Genomic DNA, 18,418 nt, shown 5'->3' with positions numbered 1-18,418 from the left:
TCATCTCAGCATGCCATCACAGACGGAAACACCTAGGCAACACATGAGCCAATCACCACGCCCCTACGCCTGCCTGTACCCACCCACTCTGTGCCCTATATAAACCATTGTATGTGAATGCTTCCATTAAAATCTCCTGATGATTGAGGGAACCCCTCATGAAACAATTCTGTAGAGATGAAGTAGTCTTGTGATTTTTCCCACATATATATATATATATATATATATATATATATATATATATATATACACACACACCCAACAATTTTTCATCAGGTGAAATGTCTTCCAATACACATTAAGATTGATCTAACACTAGTTTAAAATGGCAGTGGCATGGCTATCCTACTCACTGTATCTTGCAGGTTTAAAATATAAATAAGAATGATTTAATTTTAAGATAGCTAGCTTGCGATTGCCGGTGCTATGCTGTATTAGAATATGCATTGCCTTGGACAAGTTCAGTTCTAAACACAAACACAATTTTATACAAGTCACATAAGTTGGGGGTCCCCGCTGCGTCTTTCCAACCGTTTTAAAATATCCTTGGCCTGGAAATTGTTGACGAACCCTGCTTTGAAGTATGATACAGAACACTCTAGGAAAGGCACATCAGCTTGACAAAAATAAAAAAAACATTTAAACTTGCTATACTAACTTGATGTTATATACTATCCATCCATTTTTTACCGCTTGTCCTTTAAGCGTATATAAATAAATTAGTATATCTTTGAAAAGCTCATTTCTTTAAAGTACAATAGACTTTATTGTATAGATTATGTACACACAGACGGTAAACAAGGATGTATTTCTTAATTTCCTACATTTAAAGTTTATAGACAATAAAAAACTCAATGTGAAAATATTAAAAAAGTTACAATCTTGTCAACTACTGGGGAATGAATGCTCTTTATCAAAAATGAGAAGCAAAAACTTCCTGAAACCTTTTGGTGTCCGTCTTAAAGTCCTTCAAATTAAAAGCAGTATATTTTTTGAGATGTGCCATACAGTCAGACTGCAGTATATTATATCATAGCCAAAATTTATATTTTTTTGAGTATTTATGACAAAAAGAGAGATGGGTTAATCATACAAATAATCAGATCTTTTGTAAGGGAATAGAGGCCAAACGATGTAGAACAGCGCCGTATAAATCATTATTATGTTCATGGTGGGAGACTTGCTTTGAGGCAGTGGTGCTGCTGTGACATGATAAATAGTACTTTATTGATTCCTTGATGTCACTTCCATGATCACTAGTGGTAGTGGTGTGGCTATGTATGTGTGCAGTGTGCATATATGTATATATTTATCATTTATGTACTTACAAGTTCATTAACTTTGTACATAGAGTGAACAGGCAGTTCTAGCTCTGTGTAATTTAGGATTTAAAGAAAAGGGCTGGGATTAAATAAATAAGTGTAAACTTCTTCTCACTCCTTTTCAAACATGTAAAAAAAAAAAAAGTCCATTGCTTAATTTTGTTTATTTTTTTCCGTTTTTTATTCTCCATTTTTTTTTTTTTTTTGTTATAAGGCGAGAGTACTGTATAGCAGTGTTTTTCAACCTTTTTTGAGCCAAGGCACATTTTTTACGTTGAAAAAATGCGGAGGCACACCACAAGCAGAAATCATTAAAAAACAAAACTCAGTTGACAGTAAAAAGTCATTGTCGCAATTGTTGGATATGACTTTACAGCATAACCAAGCATGCATCACTACAGCTCTTGTCTCAAAGTAGGTGTACTGGCACCACCTGTCACATATCACCCTGACTTATTTGGACTTTTTTGCTATTTTCCTGTGTTTTAGTTCTTGTCTTGCGCTCCTATTTTGGTGGCTTTTCCTCTTTTTTTTGGTATTTTCCTGTAGCAGCTTCATGTCTTGTTTTGAGCGATATTTTCCGCATGAACTTTAACAATCAAGAATATTTCAGTTGTTTTGTCCTTCTTTGTGGGGACATTGTTTATGGTAATGTTTGGATGTACTTTGTGGATGCCGTCTTTGCTCCACAGTAAGTCTTTGCTGTTGTCCATTATTCTGTTTTTGTTTAATTTGTGGCCAGTTCAGTTTTAGTTTCGTTCTGCATAGCCTTCCCCAAGCTTCAATGCCTTTTCTTAGGGACACTTACCTATTCTTATTTTTTTTTGTTTAAGCATTAAATACCTTTTTACCTGCACACTGCTTCCTGCTGTATGCGACATCTACAAAGCACCTAGCTACCGGCCGCAACCTACTGATATGGAAGAGTATGGGGCGGCATGGCGTAGTGCAGGGGTGCCCACACTTTTTCTGCAGGCGAGCTACTTTTCAATTGACCAACTCGAGGGGATCTACCTCATTTATATATATCACTTATATTTATTTATTTATGAAAGAGACATTTTTGTAAACAAGTTAAATGTGTTTAATGATAATACAAGCATGTGTAACACATATAGATGTCTTTCTTTCACAAAGACAAGAATATAAGTTGGTGTATTACCTGATTCTGATGACTTGCATTGATTGGAATCAGACAGTAATGATGATAACGCCCACATTTTCAAATGGAGGAGAAAAAAAGTTGTCCTTTCTGTACAATACCACATGAAAGTGGTTGGTTTTTGGCATCTAATTCATCCAGCTTCCATACACTTTACAAGAAAAACATTGGCGGCAAATTCCGTAGCTTGCTTGATTGACATTCACGGCACCCGAGGGTCTTGTGAGATGACGCTGGCTGCTGCCAGTTCATTATTATGAAAAAATGACAGAGAGGAAGGCGAGAAACACTTTTTATTTCAACAGACTTTCGCGCCGTCCCTTCAGTCAAAACTCTAAAGGCCTACTGCACATTTCCTATCTTCACAATAAAAGCCCTGCTTCATGCTGCCTGCGCTAACAAAATAAGAGTCTCAGAAAGCTGGCGTGCACAAGTGATGTGCACGCCAGCTTTCTGAGGGATCGCTTGTGCACGCCAGTTTTCCGAGACTCTGTATTTAGTTAGCGCAGGCAGCATGAAGCAGGGCTTTTATTGTGAAGATAGGAAATGTGCAGTCGGTCTTTAGAGTTTTGACGGAAGGTACGGCGCGAGAGTCTGTTGAAATAAAAAGTGTTTCTCGCCTTCCTCTCGGTCATATTTTCATAACAATGATCTTGCAGCAGCCAGCGTCATCTCACAAGACCCTCCGGTACCGTGAATGTCATTTAAGTGACGTCTTGGTGAAGATTGATGATCACTCATTTTTAGGTCTATTTTTTTTAAAAGCCTGGCTGGAGATCGACTGACACACCTCCCGCGGTCGACTGGTAGCTCGCGATCGATGTAATGGGCACCCCTGGCGTAGTGGATAGAGAGGCCGGCCAGAAACCTGAGGGTTGCAGGTTCACTTCCCACCTATTGACCTCCAATAAATCGCTGCCGTTGTGTCCTTGGGCAGGGCACTTCCCCCTTTGCCTCCAGTGCCGCTCACACTGGTGAATGAATGATGAATGAATGATTGGTGGTGGTCGGAGGGGCCATAGGCGCAAACTGGCAGCCACGCTTGAGTCCCACTTCTCTGTGAGCGCTTTGAGCGTCTAGAAAAGCGCGATATAAATCTAAGTTGTTTATTACACGGCAGCACCGACACTCAGAAACAACACATAATTTGCTGACTATGAATACTGGTTTGCAAAAAATATTTTTTGCCCCAAATAGGTAAAATTAGGTCATCTACTCCACCTGCAAATTTAAATGTCCAGGGTTTCTGGCTCATCATTAACCAACCAATCAGCACACGTATGTCTCTCTCCACCAATAGGAGGTCAGTTTACTTCAACAACACCGGAAGTAGGAGAAGTAGCAAACGCAGCCGAGTGTCGGTGTTGACCGTCGAAGCTCCAATGTTGGCATTATATTTGACAGCAGTCACAATATGTTTCCACTTTGGGACAAGTCGCTCCTGTCAGAGGCAAACATTGCGGCTTGTTTCGTCGTCTTGTTGGTGTATTATTTCCTTCAATCCCTCCGCCACCGAGCTAACATCCCCCCGGGTCCCAAGCCTCTGCCGATAGTCGGCAACTTCGGCGTCCTTCTCGTTCCGTCTTTTATTCGGAGGAGGTTCTGGAAGTCGTCCAACCGCGCCGACAGGACACCTTTGGCGGGGTTAACGGAACACGCCGCCGTGTACGGTGACGTCTTCAGCCTGTTTGTGGGCAGCCAGCTGGTTGTGGTGCTGAACGGCTGTGACGTCATCAGGGATGCTCTGCTCAACCAGCCGGAAGTGTTCTCCGACAGACCGGATATGCCTGCGGTGACCATCATGACCAAACGCAAAGGTAAACTAAGCATAAACTAAGTCAGTCATTTTTTAAAATGTATTTATTAGTTTTTATTTTCATACGCTTTATTTATAATATTCAACATTTACATACAATCAAAGAAATAGTAATACCGTATTTCCTTGAATTGCCGCTGGGGCGCTAATTAATTTAAAACTTCTTCTCACTCCTGCGCTTACCAAAGTAAGCATCCATCCATTTTCTACCGCTTATTCTATTTCGGTGTCGCGGGGGGCACTGGCGCCTATCTCAGCTACAATCGGGCGGAAGGCGGGGTACACCCTGGACAAGTCGCCACCTCATCGCAGGGCCAACACAGATAGACAACATTCACACTCACATTCACACACTAGGGACCATTTAGTGTTGCCAATCAACCTATCCCCAGGTGCATGTCTTTGGAAGTGGGAGGAAGCCGTAGTACCCGGAGGGAACTCACGCAAACTCCACACAGAAAGATCCCGAGCCTGGATTTGAACCCAGGACTGCAGGACCTTCGTATTGTGAGGCAGACGCACTAACCCCTCTGCCACCTTGAATAGCTCTTAATCTTCTTCCCTTTATGTAATTTCAAATTACCGGTATTAAAATCAGCCTCCTCCATTTTGAAAATGATGACAGGGTAAGTGTCTTTCGTGACGTCACGAGTTTGACCAGGCGGTAATACTAAGCATGCGCTAATTATTTTGCGAAGCAAGTTTGACCAGGCAGTAATTCAAGGCAGGCGCATACTATATGCCCTGCAGCAATTCAAGGAAATACTGTAATCAAAACAAACAAACAATCAATCAATAAAGGTTATTTATCCATCTTCTTCTTGCCCTTTTCCGGGCAAGAACCATTCTCCCGAATTTCTCAAGATTTTCACCCGGACAACAATATTGGGGGCGTACAACCTGTCATCACGTCCCCTTTTCCTCCATTCAAACAGTATGTCGGCCCAGTCACATAATATATGCGGCTTAACAGACACACATATGTGAATGCAGGCCATACTTTGTCAACAGCCATAGAGGTCACACTGAGGGTGGCCGTATAAACAACTTTAACACTGTTACAAATATGCGCCACACTGTGAACCCACACCAAACAAGAATGACAAACACATTTCGGGAGAACATCTACACCGTAACACAACATAAACACAACAGAACAAATAACCAGAACCCCTTGCAGCACTAACTACTCTTCCGGGACGCTCCAATCTACAATATACACCCCGCTACCAGTGTTATAAAAATTAACCAGATTCTAAATAGATATGTACAGAGCAGAATAGTTTGGATGATGTTAGTGTCATAAAAATGATCCAGATCCACAATAGATGTGTTCAGAATAGTTAGAATTATGTTAGTGTTATAAAAAATGATCCTGATCCAAAATGTATTTTGTTGGAAATAGATTGAATTATGTTCGTTTTGTAAAAATTATCCAGATCCAAAATAAATATGTACAGAGCAGATTAGTTTGGATTATGTTAGTGTTATAAAAATGATCCAGATTCTAAAAAAATATGTACAGAGCAGGATTGTTTGGATTATATTAGTGTTATAAAAAAATATCCAGATCCAAAATAAATGTGTTCTTAATAGTTTGGATTATGTTAGTGTTATAAAAATGATGCAAATCCTAAATAAATATATTCCGAATAGTTTAAAATTGTAAAAAAATGATCCAGATCCAAAATTAATGTGTTCAGACTAGTTTGAGTAATGATAGTGTTATAAAAATGATGCAGATCCTAAATAAATATGTTCAGAATAGTTTGAATTATTTTAGCTTTATAAAAATGATCCAGATTCACAATCTACAATCCAAATATTTATCAAAAGTTGATAGGCTCCAGCACCCCCCGCGACTCCAAAAGGGACAAGCGGTAGTAAATGGCTGGATGGATGGATACATTTGTCCTTTGATCATATTGATTTTTTTACATCAAATTTCTTCAAACGTTGCTTAGAAAATAATGTATAACTTTTTGAGTTATGTACAATGTTAATTTTCAAATGTTTGTCTTAGTTATCGCTAACAGTGTTAATTTTGACAATAGTTTTTATTTTAGTTTTAGTCAGTCTTTTGACAAAAAATGTCTTAGTTTTAGTCATCTAAATTGAATTAACTAAATTCCTCAACATTTTAGTCGACTAAAGTGACAGTTAATTTTGTCTACTAAACTATACAGTATAAAAGATAACTCATCTTTAAAGTTGTCTTGAAACTACTTTTATTACAGTTATTGCAGAGCATCTGAAAAACTAAATTCACAATAAGACCTGTTAAGTCAGGGTAAAATAGGTCATGGACATTAACTAAAACAAATATTTTTAATCAACAAATTTAACACTGGTTATGTTTGTTTTACAAAAAGGATCCGGGTCCAGATTTTAGATCATGCTCAAAAGTTACATAATCATTTAAAAAAATATATTTTCCAAATAATCCTGATCCAAATTCTAGAATGTTGTCTGATATGGCAAATTTCCCCTTTTTCATAACTTTTGTTTCAAGTTCACCAGATCAGGCTCAAAAGTGAACAAAATCATTGAAATCCAATTTTTTTTTACAATTCAGTTTGTGGACTTCATAAATTAACACAGTTAAAAAAACATGTTTTTGGTGATACTGAAGTGTCACACCAAATTTGAATCACATTTGTGTTGGAAAACTGATACAGGTTTATATTAATTTTCAATAATCCAGATCATGATAGGAAACTAATCACTTGATCGCTTAGTCAAACTAAAAGTCCATACTGAGTTTCTTATCTCAACTTTATGAGTTGGATCTAAATTCCGTCAGGGTCATTTTCCCTAAAAGTCAATCAGTGAGTCTTTAATTAAGAGTGTATCGATACAACTATTTCACTTCTGATACCATGCCGATATTGGAGCCTCGAGTTTTGGCAAATACCGTCATTAATCCAATATGATATCAGCATGAATCACAGTACATACTTTTTTAGTACTCTATATAGTGTGAAATATTAGACAAGATTTGATATAATGAAATTACCCAGAAAACAATGGGAGCTTTGAAAAACACTAACTTTATGACAGATTTATGCTTTTGAAGTGAAGTGTTAATTTATTTGTGCAACACCAAGTAACCACAATAATTCATGAAATTATGCACATGATGCAGTAATTTAAATGATGCGGACTCTTTTGTTACTGGATACATTCTAATACGTTTCTGCCTACACACAACTATAATTATTTGATGCTTATTTGTATTGACAAATGTATTGTTTTGGACTGCAATATTTTCAATTGCTTATTAGGTACGGACTAGCTTGTGTGCTACTGTGTGCTTAGCTGTTGTGTACCTGCTAGCTCCTAATAGCCTATAGCAGGGGTGCCCACACTTTTTCTGCAGGCGAGCTACTTTTCAATTGACCAACTCGAGGGGATCTACCTCATTTATATATATCATTTATATTTATTTATTTATGAAAGAGACATTTTTGTAAACAAGTTAAATGTGTTTAATGATAATACAAGCATGTGTAACACATATAGATGTCTTTCTTTCACAAAGACAAGAATATAAGTTGGTGTATTACCTGATTCTGATGACTTGCATTGATTGGAATCAGACAGTAATGATGATAACGCCCACATTTTCAAATGGAGGAGAAAAAAAGTTGTCCAGCTTCCATACACTTTACAAGAAAAACATTGGCGGCAAATTCCGTAGCTTGCTTGATTGACATTCACGGCACCCGAGGGTCTTGTGAGATGACGCTGGCTGCTGCCAGTTCATTATTATGAAAATATGACCGAGAGGAAGGCGAGAAACACTTTTTATTTCAACAGACTTTCGCGCCGTCCCTTCCGTCAAAACTCTAAAGGCCGACTGCACATTTCCTATCTTCACAATAAAAGCCCTGCTTCATGCTGCCTGCCCTAACAAAATAAGAGTCTCGGAAAGCTGGCGTGCACAAGTGATGTGCACGCCAGCTTTCTGAGGGATCGCTTGTGCACGCCAGTTTTCCGAGACTCTGTATTTAGTTAGCGCAGGCAGCATGAAGCAGGGCTTTTATTGTGAAGATAGGAAATGTGCAGTCGGCCTTTAGAGTTTTGACGGAAGGTACGGCGCGAGAGTCTGTTGAAATAAAAAGTGTTTCTCGCCTTCCTCTCGGTCATATTTTCATAATAATGATCTTGCAGCAGCCAGCGTCATCTCACAAGACCCTCCAGTACCGTGAATGTCATTTAAGTGACGTCTTGGTGAAGATTGATGATCACTCATTTTTAGGTCTATTTTTAAAAAAAGCCTGGCTGGAGATCGACTGACACACCCCCCGCGGTCGACTGGTAGCTCGCGATCGACATAATGGGCACCCCTGGTCTATAGTCTAACATTTTTACCTTTTGTAATGGTGACGTGTCTAAAGAAGAAGAAATTGTGTGCTTATAGGAGGACATTTAGATGTTATGTCCAGCTTTGCACAAGTAAGCACACTGCAGGACTGCTTGTATCAGAGCTTATATCAGAGATTTCAGATGCAAGCCTATTTTTTCTGATATCCAACCAATATTTGACACTTACATTGCTATTTTTAGTATGTATTATTTTAAATGATATAATGTGTTTTTTCTGGGTAGCAATAAGGAGAGCCAGCGTACCAGCAGTGGTACTTGAACCACAGTTAAAAATATGTGGTCTATAGCAGTGGTTCTCAAATGGGGGTACGCATACCCCTTGGGGTACTTGAAGGTATGCCAAGGGGTACGTGAGATATTTTAAAAATATTCTAAAAATAGCAACAATTCAAAAATCCTTTATAAATGTATTTATTGAATACAACTTAAACATCATATGAATGTAAGTTCATAAACTGTGAAAAGAAATGCAACAATGCAATATTCAGTGTTGACGGCTAGATTTTTTTGTGGACATGTTCCATAAATATTGATGTTAAAGATTTCTTTTTTGTGAAGGAATGTTAAAGGGGAACATTATCACAATTTCAAAAGGGTTAAAAACACTAAAAATCAGTTCCCAGTGGCTTGTTGTAGTTTTTAAATTTTTTTTCAAAATTTTACCGGTCCCGGAATATCCCTAAATAAAGCTTTAAAGTGCCTTATTTTCGCTATTTTCGAAACCACTATCCATTTTCCTGTGACGTCACACAGTGCTGCCAATGTAAACAAACAATGGGAATACCACAGCAAGATATAGCGACATTAGCTCGGATTCAGACTAGGATCTCAGCGTTTTAAGCGATTCGACAGATTACGCATGTATTGAAACAGGTAGTTGGAGTATGAAAGTATTGAAGAAGAAACTGAAGCTATTGAGCAAATAGCTATTGACGCTATTCATAGCCATAGCATGGCCGAATAGCTGCGTTAGCATCGCCGGTAAAATGTGCGGACCAAACGATCAGGACTTTCGCATTTTGTGATAATGGAGCAACTTAAATCCGTCGATTGGTAAGTGTTTTTTTCGCATTAAATGTGGGTGGAAGGAAACGTAATATAGCTGCAAATGCATCTGCAGGTTATCCATACATCTCTGTGCCATGTCTGCTTTAGCACCGCCGGTAAATAGCATGTTAGCTTCGATTAGCGTAGCATGTTAGCATCGATTAGCTGGCAGTCAACATCAACAAAACTCACCTTTGTGATTTCGTTGACTATCGTTGAAAATGCATCTGCAGGTTATCCATACATCTCTGTGCCATGTCTGCTTTAGCACCGCCGGTAAATAGCATGTTAGCTTCGATTAGCTGGCAGTCACGCCACGACCAAATATGTCTGATTAGCACATAAGTCAACATCAACAAAACTCACCTTTGTGATTTTGTTGACTTTATCATTGCAAATGCATCTGCAGGTTATCCATACATCTCTGTGCCATGTCTGTCATCGCCGGTAAATAGCATGTTGGCGTCGATTAGCGTAGCATGTTAGCATCAATTAGCTGGCAGTCACGCCGCAACCAAATATGTCTGATTAGCACATAAGCCAACAACAAAACTCACCTTTGTGATATCATTGACTTTATCGTTGCAAATGCATCTGCAGGTTATCCATACATCGCTGTGCCATGTCTGTCATCGCCTGTCAAATGTGAAGACACTTTGGTACATTCAATGGGGGTCTGGCGGCAGACACTTTGGCATCTTCGGGCCAGTGGTGCAACTTGAATCCCTCCCTGTTAGTGTTGTTACACCCTCCGACAACACACCGACGAGGCATGATGTCTCCAGCGTTCCAAAAAATTGTCGAAAAAACGGAAAATAACAGAGCTGAGACCCGTGCGTGTAATGTGTAGAAAATGAAAATGGCGGCAGTATTACCTCGGTGACGTCACATTCTGACGTCATCACCACCAGAGCAATAAACAGAAAGGCGTTTAATTCGCCAAAATTCACCCATTTAGAGTTCGGAAATCGGTTAAAAAAATATATAGTCTTTTTCTGCACCATCAAGGTATATATTGACGCTTACATAGGTCTGCTGATAATGTTCCCCTTTAAGAACTAAGTTGATGAATCCACAATGGATCTCTATTACAATCCCCAAAGAGGGCACTTTAAGTTGATGATTACTTCTATGTGTAGAAATCTTTATTTATAATTGAGTCATTTGTTTATTTTTCAACAAGTTTTTAGCTATTTTTATGTCTTTTTTTCCAAATAGTTCAAGAAAGACCACTACAAATGAGCAATATTTTGCACTGTTATGCAAATTAATAAATCAGAAACTGATGACATAGTGCTGTATTTTACTTCTTTAATAAATAAATGATAAATGGGTTGTACTTGTATAGCGCTTTTCTACCTTCAAGGTACTCAAAGCGCTTTGACACTACTTCCACATTTACCCATTCACACACACATTCACACAGTGATGGAGGGAGCTGCCATGCAAGGCGCTAACCAGCACCCATCAGGAGCAAGGGTGAAGTGTCTTGCTCAGGACACAACGGACATGACGAGGTTTGTACTAGGTGGGAATTGAACCAAGGACGCCCGGGTTGCGTACGCCCATTCTCCCACTGCGCCACGCTGTCTCTTTACCTCTTTTTTTCAACCAAAAATGCTTTGCTCTGATTAGGGGGTACTTGAATTAAAAAAATGTTCACAGGGGGTACATCACTGAAAAAAGGTAGAGAACCACTGGTCTATAGTTTGTTTTGATAACTTTACTCGAATTCACAATCTGCTTTCCTCTCAATTCAAGGAATAGTCTTTGCGCCGTATGGACCTGTATGGAGAAAACATCGCAAGTTCTGCCACGCGTCTCTGAGGTCCTTTGGGCTGGGGAAGCTGAGTTTGGAGCCGTGCATCCTTCACGGCCTGGCCACCGTCAAAAGCGAGCTGCTGCGACTACACCAGGAGAAGGCCGGCGTGGACTTGACTCCGCTCATCAGCAACGCCGTCTCCAACGTCATCTGCTCCCTCGCCCTGGGCCGGCGCTTCCACCGAGACGACCGCCAGTTCAGCGCCCTGCTGGGCCTGATGATGCGAGGCCTGGAGCTGTGCGTCAACATCCCCGCCATCCTTATCAACGTTTTCCCACTGCTCTACCACTTGCCCTTCGGCGTCTTCAAGGAGCTCCGCCAGGTGGAGGGCGACATCACGGCGTTCCTGAAGAGGATTATCGCGGAGCACCGGGAAACGCTGGACCCGGGGAACCCAAGGGATCTTGTGGACATGTACTTGGTGGAGATGTTGGCTCAGAAGGAAGCTGGAGTGGAGGACAGCAGCTTTAGTGAAGATTACCTCTTCTACATCATTGGAGACCTTTTTATAGCAGGCACTGACACGACCACCAACTCTGTCCTGTGGGTCCTCCTCTACATGGTCGTGCATCCGGATGTCCAAAGTAAGGAGGGCTTCACTTGCATGCAGGGATTAGGGTGGAAAATAAGCTAAATGTTTGGAATTGGTCAGTAATTGATTGGCAAAATTAAGTGCATTACTCAGCCGCCACCTGTAGAGGCGCTGTTCAATCAGTCTTAAAGGCCTACTGAAAGCCACTACTAGCGACCACGCTGTCTGATAGTTTATACATCAATGATGAAATATTAACATTGCAACACATGCCAATACGGCCACTTTAGTTTACTAAATTGCAATTTTAAATTTCCTGCGGAGTTTCTTGTTGAAAACGTTGCGGAATGATGACGTGTATGATGACCCGTGCGCGTGACTTCTCGGGTTGTAGCGGACATATTAGCCCAGCACCACACACGGCTAAAAGTCGTCTCTTTTCATTGCATAATTACAAAGTAATTTGGACATCTGTGTTGCTGAATCTTTTGCAATTTGTTTAATTAATAATGGAGACTATAAAGAATAATACTGTTGGTGGAAAGCGGTGGATTGCAGCTGCCTTTAGCACCGAAACACAGCCGGTGTTTCTTTGTTTGTTGTGAAGCTTTAACACAGAGCGGTCAAGCGAACATGTTTCTCTATGTCAACCAGCACGTTTTTGGATGGGAAAATTGTGATATTAAGTCGACTCTTACCGGAGACTTCAGTGGATTATGGGACTTCCTTCTGCAGCTCAAAAAGGCTGCTGTGATCTTGGCTCCTCTATTGGCTTCTCTGAGAAACACTGGCGTTCACCGCAGCCATCCGTCTTTCCAATCTCACTAAAACACTATTACAACAATAAGCTGACAAGGGATCTTCCAGAATTATCCTAATATGTCTAATTACATCTGAAACGGTCCCACTGCCGCCACCTGGAGCCCTCGCTTTTTTTCTCCTTTTTTTTTTTGTGCTTCACTCTAACTTTCCTCATCCATGAATCTTTCATCCTAGCTCAAATTAATGGGGAAATTGTCACTTTCTCTGTCCGAATAGCTCTTGCTGCTGGAGGCTCACATTATAAAGAATGTGAGGATGTGAGGAGCCCTACAACCCGTGACGTCACGCGCACATCGTCTGCTACTTCCGGTACAGGCAAGCCTTTTTATTAGCGACCAAAATTTGCAAACTTTACCGTCGATGTTCTCTACTAAATCCTTTCAGCAAAAATATGGCAATATCGCGAAATGATCAAGTATGACACATAGAATGGACCTGCTATCCCCGTTTGAATAAGAACATCTCATTTCAGTAGGCCTTTAACTAGTTTGCTGTCTTTTGTAGGGGTGTCCCGATCCGATACTGATATTAGATATCGGTCCGATCTCAGCAAAAAAAACAACTATTGAATGATTTCGGTTTTCTTTCTAAAATCTCTGATATAAGCTCTGATACAAGCAGTCTTGCGGTGAGTTTACTTGTGCGAAGCTGGAGTCTAGTCATAATCTAAATGTCCTCCAATAAGCACACACTTTCTTCTATTTCAGTCAAATCATTTACAAAAAGTAAACATGCTGGGCTATAGGCTACTTGGAGTTAGCAGCTACACAACAGCTTAACACACAAGCTAGACGTACCTAATAAGTAGTTGCAAATATGGCAGTATAAAACAACACATTTGTCAATATAGTTATAGTTGCATATTACTTACAGATACAAAGTCTCCAAAACAAAGGTGTATTGGAAAGTATTTAGTAACAAAAGTATCCGCATCATTCAGCTTACTTTGTCATGACTTTAATTGAATGAATTAGTACCTGGAGATACGTTGATTGGCAACACTAAATTGGCCCTATTGTGTGAATGTTGTCTATCTGTGTTGGCCCTGTGATGAGGTAGCGACTTGTCCAGGGTGTACACCGCCTTCTGCCTGAATGCAGCTGAGATAGGCTCCAGTACCCCCTACGACCCCAAACGGGACAAGCGGTAGAAAATGGATGGATGGAATTATTGTGACCGCTCGGTGTAGTCAAGAACAAATTAACACATTTACTTCAAAAGCATAAATCTGTCATGTGTTTAGTGTTTTTCATAGATACCAAAGTTTTCTGAGTAATTTCACTTGATCAAATCTTTTCCAACATTTCATACTACAAAACTAAGGTAGTACTGTAATTCGCTGACATCGTATCAAATTAATATTGATATCAGCCAATACTCAATAGCTCCACTATTGGTATCGTATCAGAAGTGGGAAAAGTTGTATTGAGACACTCCTTGTATTTGAAGGTAACATTTCAACTAAATAGGAAATAAAAGTGGTAGAAATGGATGGATGGATATTATTAACTGGAAAAGTGGATAAAATTGTTCCTTTCCAATCCAAGTACAAGATCGTGTCTCTGTTTAGTGAAAGTATAAAGCAAGGTAAGATCGTTTTATAAATATCTCTGCCATGCCTCCACGTTTTGATTTCCAATTTCGGGATTTATGCAGATCCCCAATACACAACACCGGGTAGTAATACAGTGGGGCAAAAAAGTATTTAGTCAGCCACCGATTCTTGCAAGTTCTCCCACTTAAAATGATGACAGAGGTCTGTCATTTTCATCATAGGTACACTTCAACTGTGAGAGACAGAATGTGAAAAAAAAAATCTGGGAATTCACATTGTAGGAATTTTAAAGAATTTATTTGTAAATAATGGTGGAAAATAAGTATTTGGTCAACCATTCAAAGCTCTCACTGATGGAAGGAGGTTTTAGCTCAAAATCTCACGATACATGGCCCCATTCATTCTTTCCTTAACACGGATCAATCGTCCTGTCCCCTTAGCAGAAAAACAGCCCCAAAGCATGATGTTTCCACCCCCATGCTTCACAGTAGGTATGGTGTTCTTGGGATGCAACTCTATTTTGGTTTCATCTGACCACATGACATTCTCCCAATCCTCTGCTGTATCATCCATGTATCCATTTTGGTATAAACTCAACTCGTCGTGTTTGGAGGAAGAAGAATACTGAGTTGCATCCCAAGAACACCATACCTACTGTGAAGCATGGGGGTGGAAACATCATGCTTTGGGGCTGTTTTTCTGCTAAGGGGACAGGACGATTGATCCGTGTTTAGGAAAGAATGAATGGGGCCATGTATCGTGAGATTTTCAGCCAAAACCTCCTTCCATCAGTGAGAGCTTTGAATGGTTGACCAAATACTTATTTTCCACCATTATTTACAAATAAATTCTTTAAAATTCCTACAATGTGAATTCCTAGATTTTTTTTTTCACATTCTGTCTCTCACAGTTGAAGTGTACCTATGATGAAAATGACAGACCTCTGTCATCATTTTAAGTGGGAGAACTTGCACAATCGGTGGCTGACTAAGTACTTTTTTCCCCCACTGTAGGTAAGAAAAGTTTATTTGGCATAATAGGTCCCCTTTAAAATGTCCAGCTGTGTATTTCATATCAGTGTTTGTTTTAAAAGCTTGTTTTTGTCGCCCTCAAGTGGTCAGATTGTGTACTATCTCTAGTAGCATTATATTTTAGTTATTTATTTATTTTTTATTAATATTGCAATTAAAGGGATTTTTTAAACATCCGTCTGAATTTATCAGGGGGTACAAAAAATTCAAAAGTTTTGAGATGCGTCCTCTTTTTAGCTGCATAAGAAAATCTATCTAGAAAGTTTGCTATTCCCAAATTAGGATTGTTCTCGCACATAATGTCCCATGGTCTGCCTTTTTCCAACATGAACACATATTTGCTGTTACCCTCAGAGAAGGTCCAAGCAGAGCTGGACGAGGTGGTGGGAAGACATCGCGTCCCGTCTTTGACGGACAGGGGACATTTGTCCTTCACAGAGGCCACCATCATGGAGGTGCAGAGGCTGACATCAGTGGTTCCCCTGGGCATTCCACACATGGCGTCCAAGACCACAAGTAACTCAAAAAAAATTATTTTCACACATTAATGACGTGCCAAATTATTAGCAAATGTTTTTCTTTTTTATTATTCACTCATAATTATTATCGCAATGTAAATGCTACATAAGAAATAACATTTACCATTTTTATTATAATTTTTCTTTATAATAAAACAAAATTACACTTTATTAATATATTTCAGTGGTTCTCAAATGGGGGTACTTGAAGGTATGCCAAGGGGTACGTAAAATTTTTAAAAAATATTCAAAAAAAATAGCAACAATTAAAAAATCCTTTATAAATATATTTATAGAAAAATACTTCAACAAAATATGAATGTAAGTTCATAAACTGTGAAAAGAAATGCAACAATGCAATATTCAGTGTAGACAGCTGGATTTTTTGTGGACACGTTCCATAAATATTGATGTTAAAGAATTATTTTTTTGTGAAAAAATGTTTAGAAGTAAGTTGATGAATCCAGATGGATCTCTATTACAATCCCCAAAGAGGGCGCTTTAAGTTGATGATTACTTCTATGTGTAGAAATCTGTATTTATAATTGAATCACTTGTTTATTTTTCAACACGTTTTTAGTTATTTTTACATCTTTTTTCCAAATAGTTCAAGAAAGACCACTACAAATGAGCAATATTTTGCACTGTTATACAATTTAATAAATCAGAAACTGATGACATAGTGCTGTATTTTACTTCTTTATCTCTTTTTTTCAACCAAAAATGTTTTGCTCTGATTAGGGGGTACTATTTATGCAGTAAATTCATACATCTTAAAAAAAATTTTTAATTTGTTTTATTTGTCTTTGAAAAAATATGGTACTTGTGTATAAATTTCTGTACAATGTTCCTAGAAATACTGGCTATGAATGAATGCAATATTTTTTTATTTTATTGTGATTTAATGTCATTATAATCTGGCTATAATATAATTTTTTAATCATTACTAGTTTTTATTTATAGTATATGTAATATTTGTTATCCTTACCATTATTATGCAATAGTTTAAGCTCTGCTGATTGCTGTATTTGCAGACTTCCGAGGTTTCACCATTCCGCAGGGAACTGTTGTTTTGACCAACCTGTGGTCCGTCCACCGAGACCCCGCCGTGTGGGACGACCCTGACAGCTTCAAGCCGGAGCGCTTCCTGGATGACCACGGGAAGTTAATCAGGAAAGATTGCTTCATGCCGTTTGGGATTGGTATGTTACCTATAGTCCTTTATGCGAGGGATGTAACATCACTATGAAACAATCGCCATCTTTCCTGTCGCTATGTTATGTGTGTCAGGTCGCAGGGTGTGCATGGGGGAGCAACTGGCCAAGATGGAGCTCTTCCTCGTGGTCAGCAGCTTACTGCAAGCCTTCACTTTCAGACTTCCAGAGGGAACGCCGCCTCCTTCCATGCACGGACGCTTCGGCCTGACGCTGGCGCCGTGCCCCTTCTCTGTGTGCGTCAGCCCTCGCGAGTGACGTCAGCTGGAGATGCTACCTGAACAGGCGTAATAGTGAACAGGACACTTAAATAAGTACACCTGAGCCGTCTCCTGTGCGGTTGAATAAGGTAACTGCAGTATGATGATGTGGTACAGTCGCAGTAAATGCCTCAGAGCACAAGTCTTCTGTTAGATCGGAATAAACCGGTGTACCTAATGAAGTGACATCCGGATTCTAATACATGAATTGTAATATTCGATTATTAGTTAATATATCTACTTCTTTCGTTGAAGTCAGTATCAAGTTTTTTAATTACAGTAAATAATATTTTTGAAAATGACGATTTCAATTATTTTTTAACAATGGAAAAACAAAAAAAAAATGTATACTGTATATTTAATACTGTATTATTTTTTGTGATAATGAACAACATAATACAAATATTTAAGGTAAAGTGTGTGTGTGTGTGTACATATATACATATATAAAGCTCCTCGGTGGCAAGGCCCCAGGGGTGGACGAGATCCGCCCGGAGTTCCTTAAGGCTCTGGATGCTGTGGGGCTGTCTTGGTTGACAAGACTCTGCAGCATCGCGTGGACATCGGGGGCGGTACCTCTGGATTGGCAGACCGGGGTGGTGGTCCCTCTCTTTAAGAAGGGGGACCGGAGGGTGTGTTCCAACTATTGTGGGATCACACTCCTCAGCCTTCCCGGTAAGGTTTATTCAGGTGTACTGGAGAGGAGACTACGCTGGATAGTCGAACCTCGGATTCGGGAGGTACAGTGTGGTTTTTGTCCTGGTCGTGGAACTGTGGACCAGCTCTATACTCTCAGCAGGGTTCTTGAGGGTGCATGGGAGTTTGCCCAACCAGTCTACATGTGCTTTGTGGACTTGGAGAAGGCATTCGACTGTGTCCCTCGGGAAGTCCTGTGGGGAGTGCTCAGAGAGTATGGGGTATCGGACTG

The 18,418-nt window shown here is 39.7% G+C and overlaps 1 protein-coding gene across 1 annotated transcript; it reads left to right on the top strand.

Moving 5' to 3' along the window:
* Positions 1-3,788: 3,788 nt before the first annotated feature.
* LOC133538638 (cytochrome P450 2U1) lies at positions 3,789-17,906 on the top strand. The gene is made up of 5 exons (XM_061880306.1): positions 3,789-4,301; positions 11,498-12,142; positions 15,853-16,014; positions 17,051-17,218; positions 17,307-17,906. Exons 1-5 carry the CDS (start codon positions 3,899-3,901, stop codon positions 17,486-17,488), a joined length of 1,560 nt encoding a protein of 519 aa, XP_061736290.1. The 5' UTR covers positions 3,789-3,898; the 3' UTR covers positions 17,489-17,906.
* Positions 17,907-18,418: the final 512 nt, after the last annotated feature.

Source organism: Nerophis ophidion, linkage group LG20 (genome assembly GCF_033978795.1).
Source record: "Nerophis ophidion isolate RoL-2023_Sa linkage group LG20, RoL_Noph_v1.0, whole genome shotgun sequence".
NCBI lineage: Eukaryota > Metazoa > Chordata > Actinopteri > Syngnathiformes > Syngnathidae > Nerophis > Nerophis ophidion.
The sequence above is the reverse complement of the archived record's forward strand: the minus strand, read 5'-3'. Positions and strand labels throughout refer to the sequence as shown.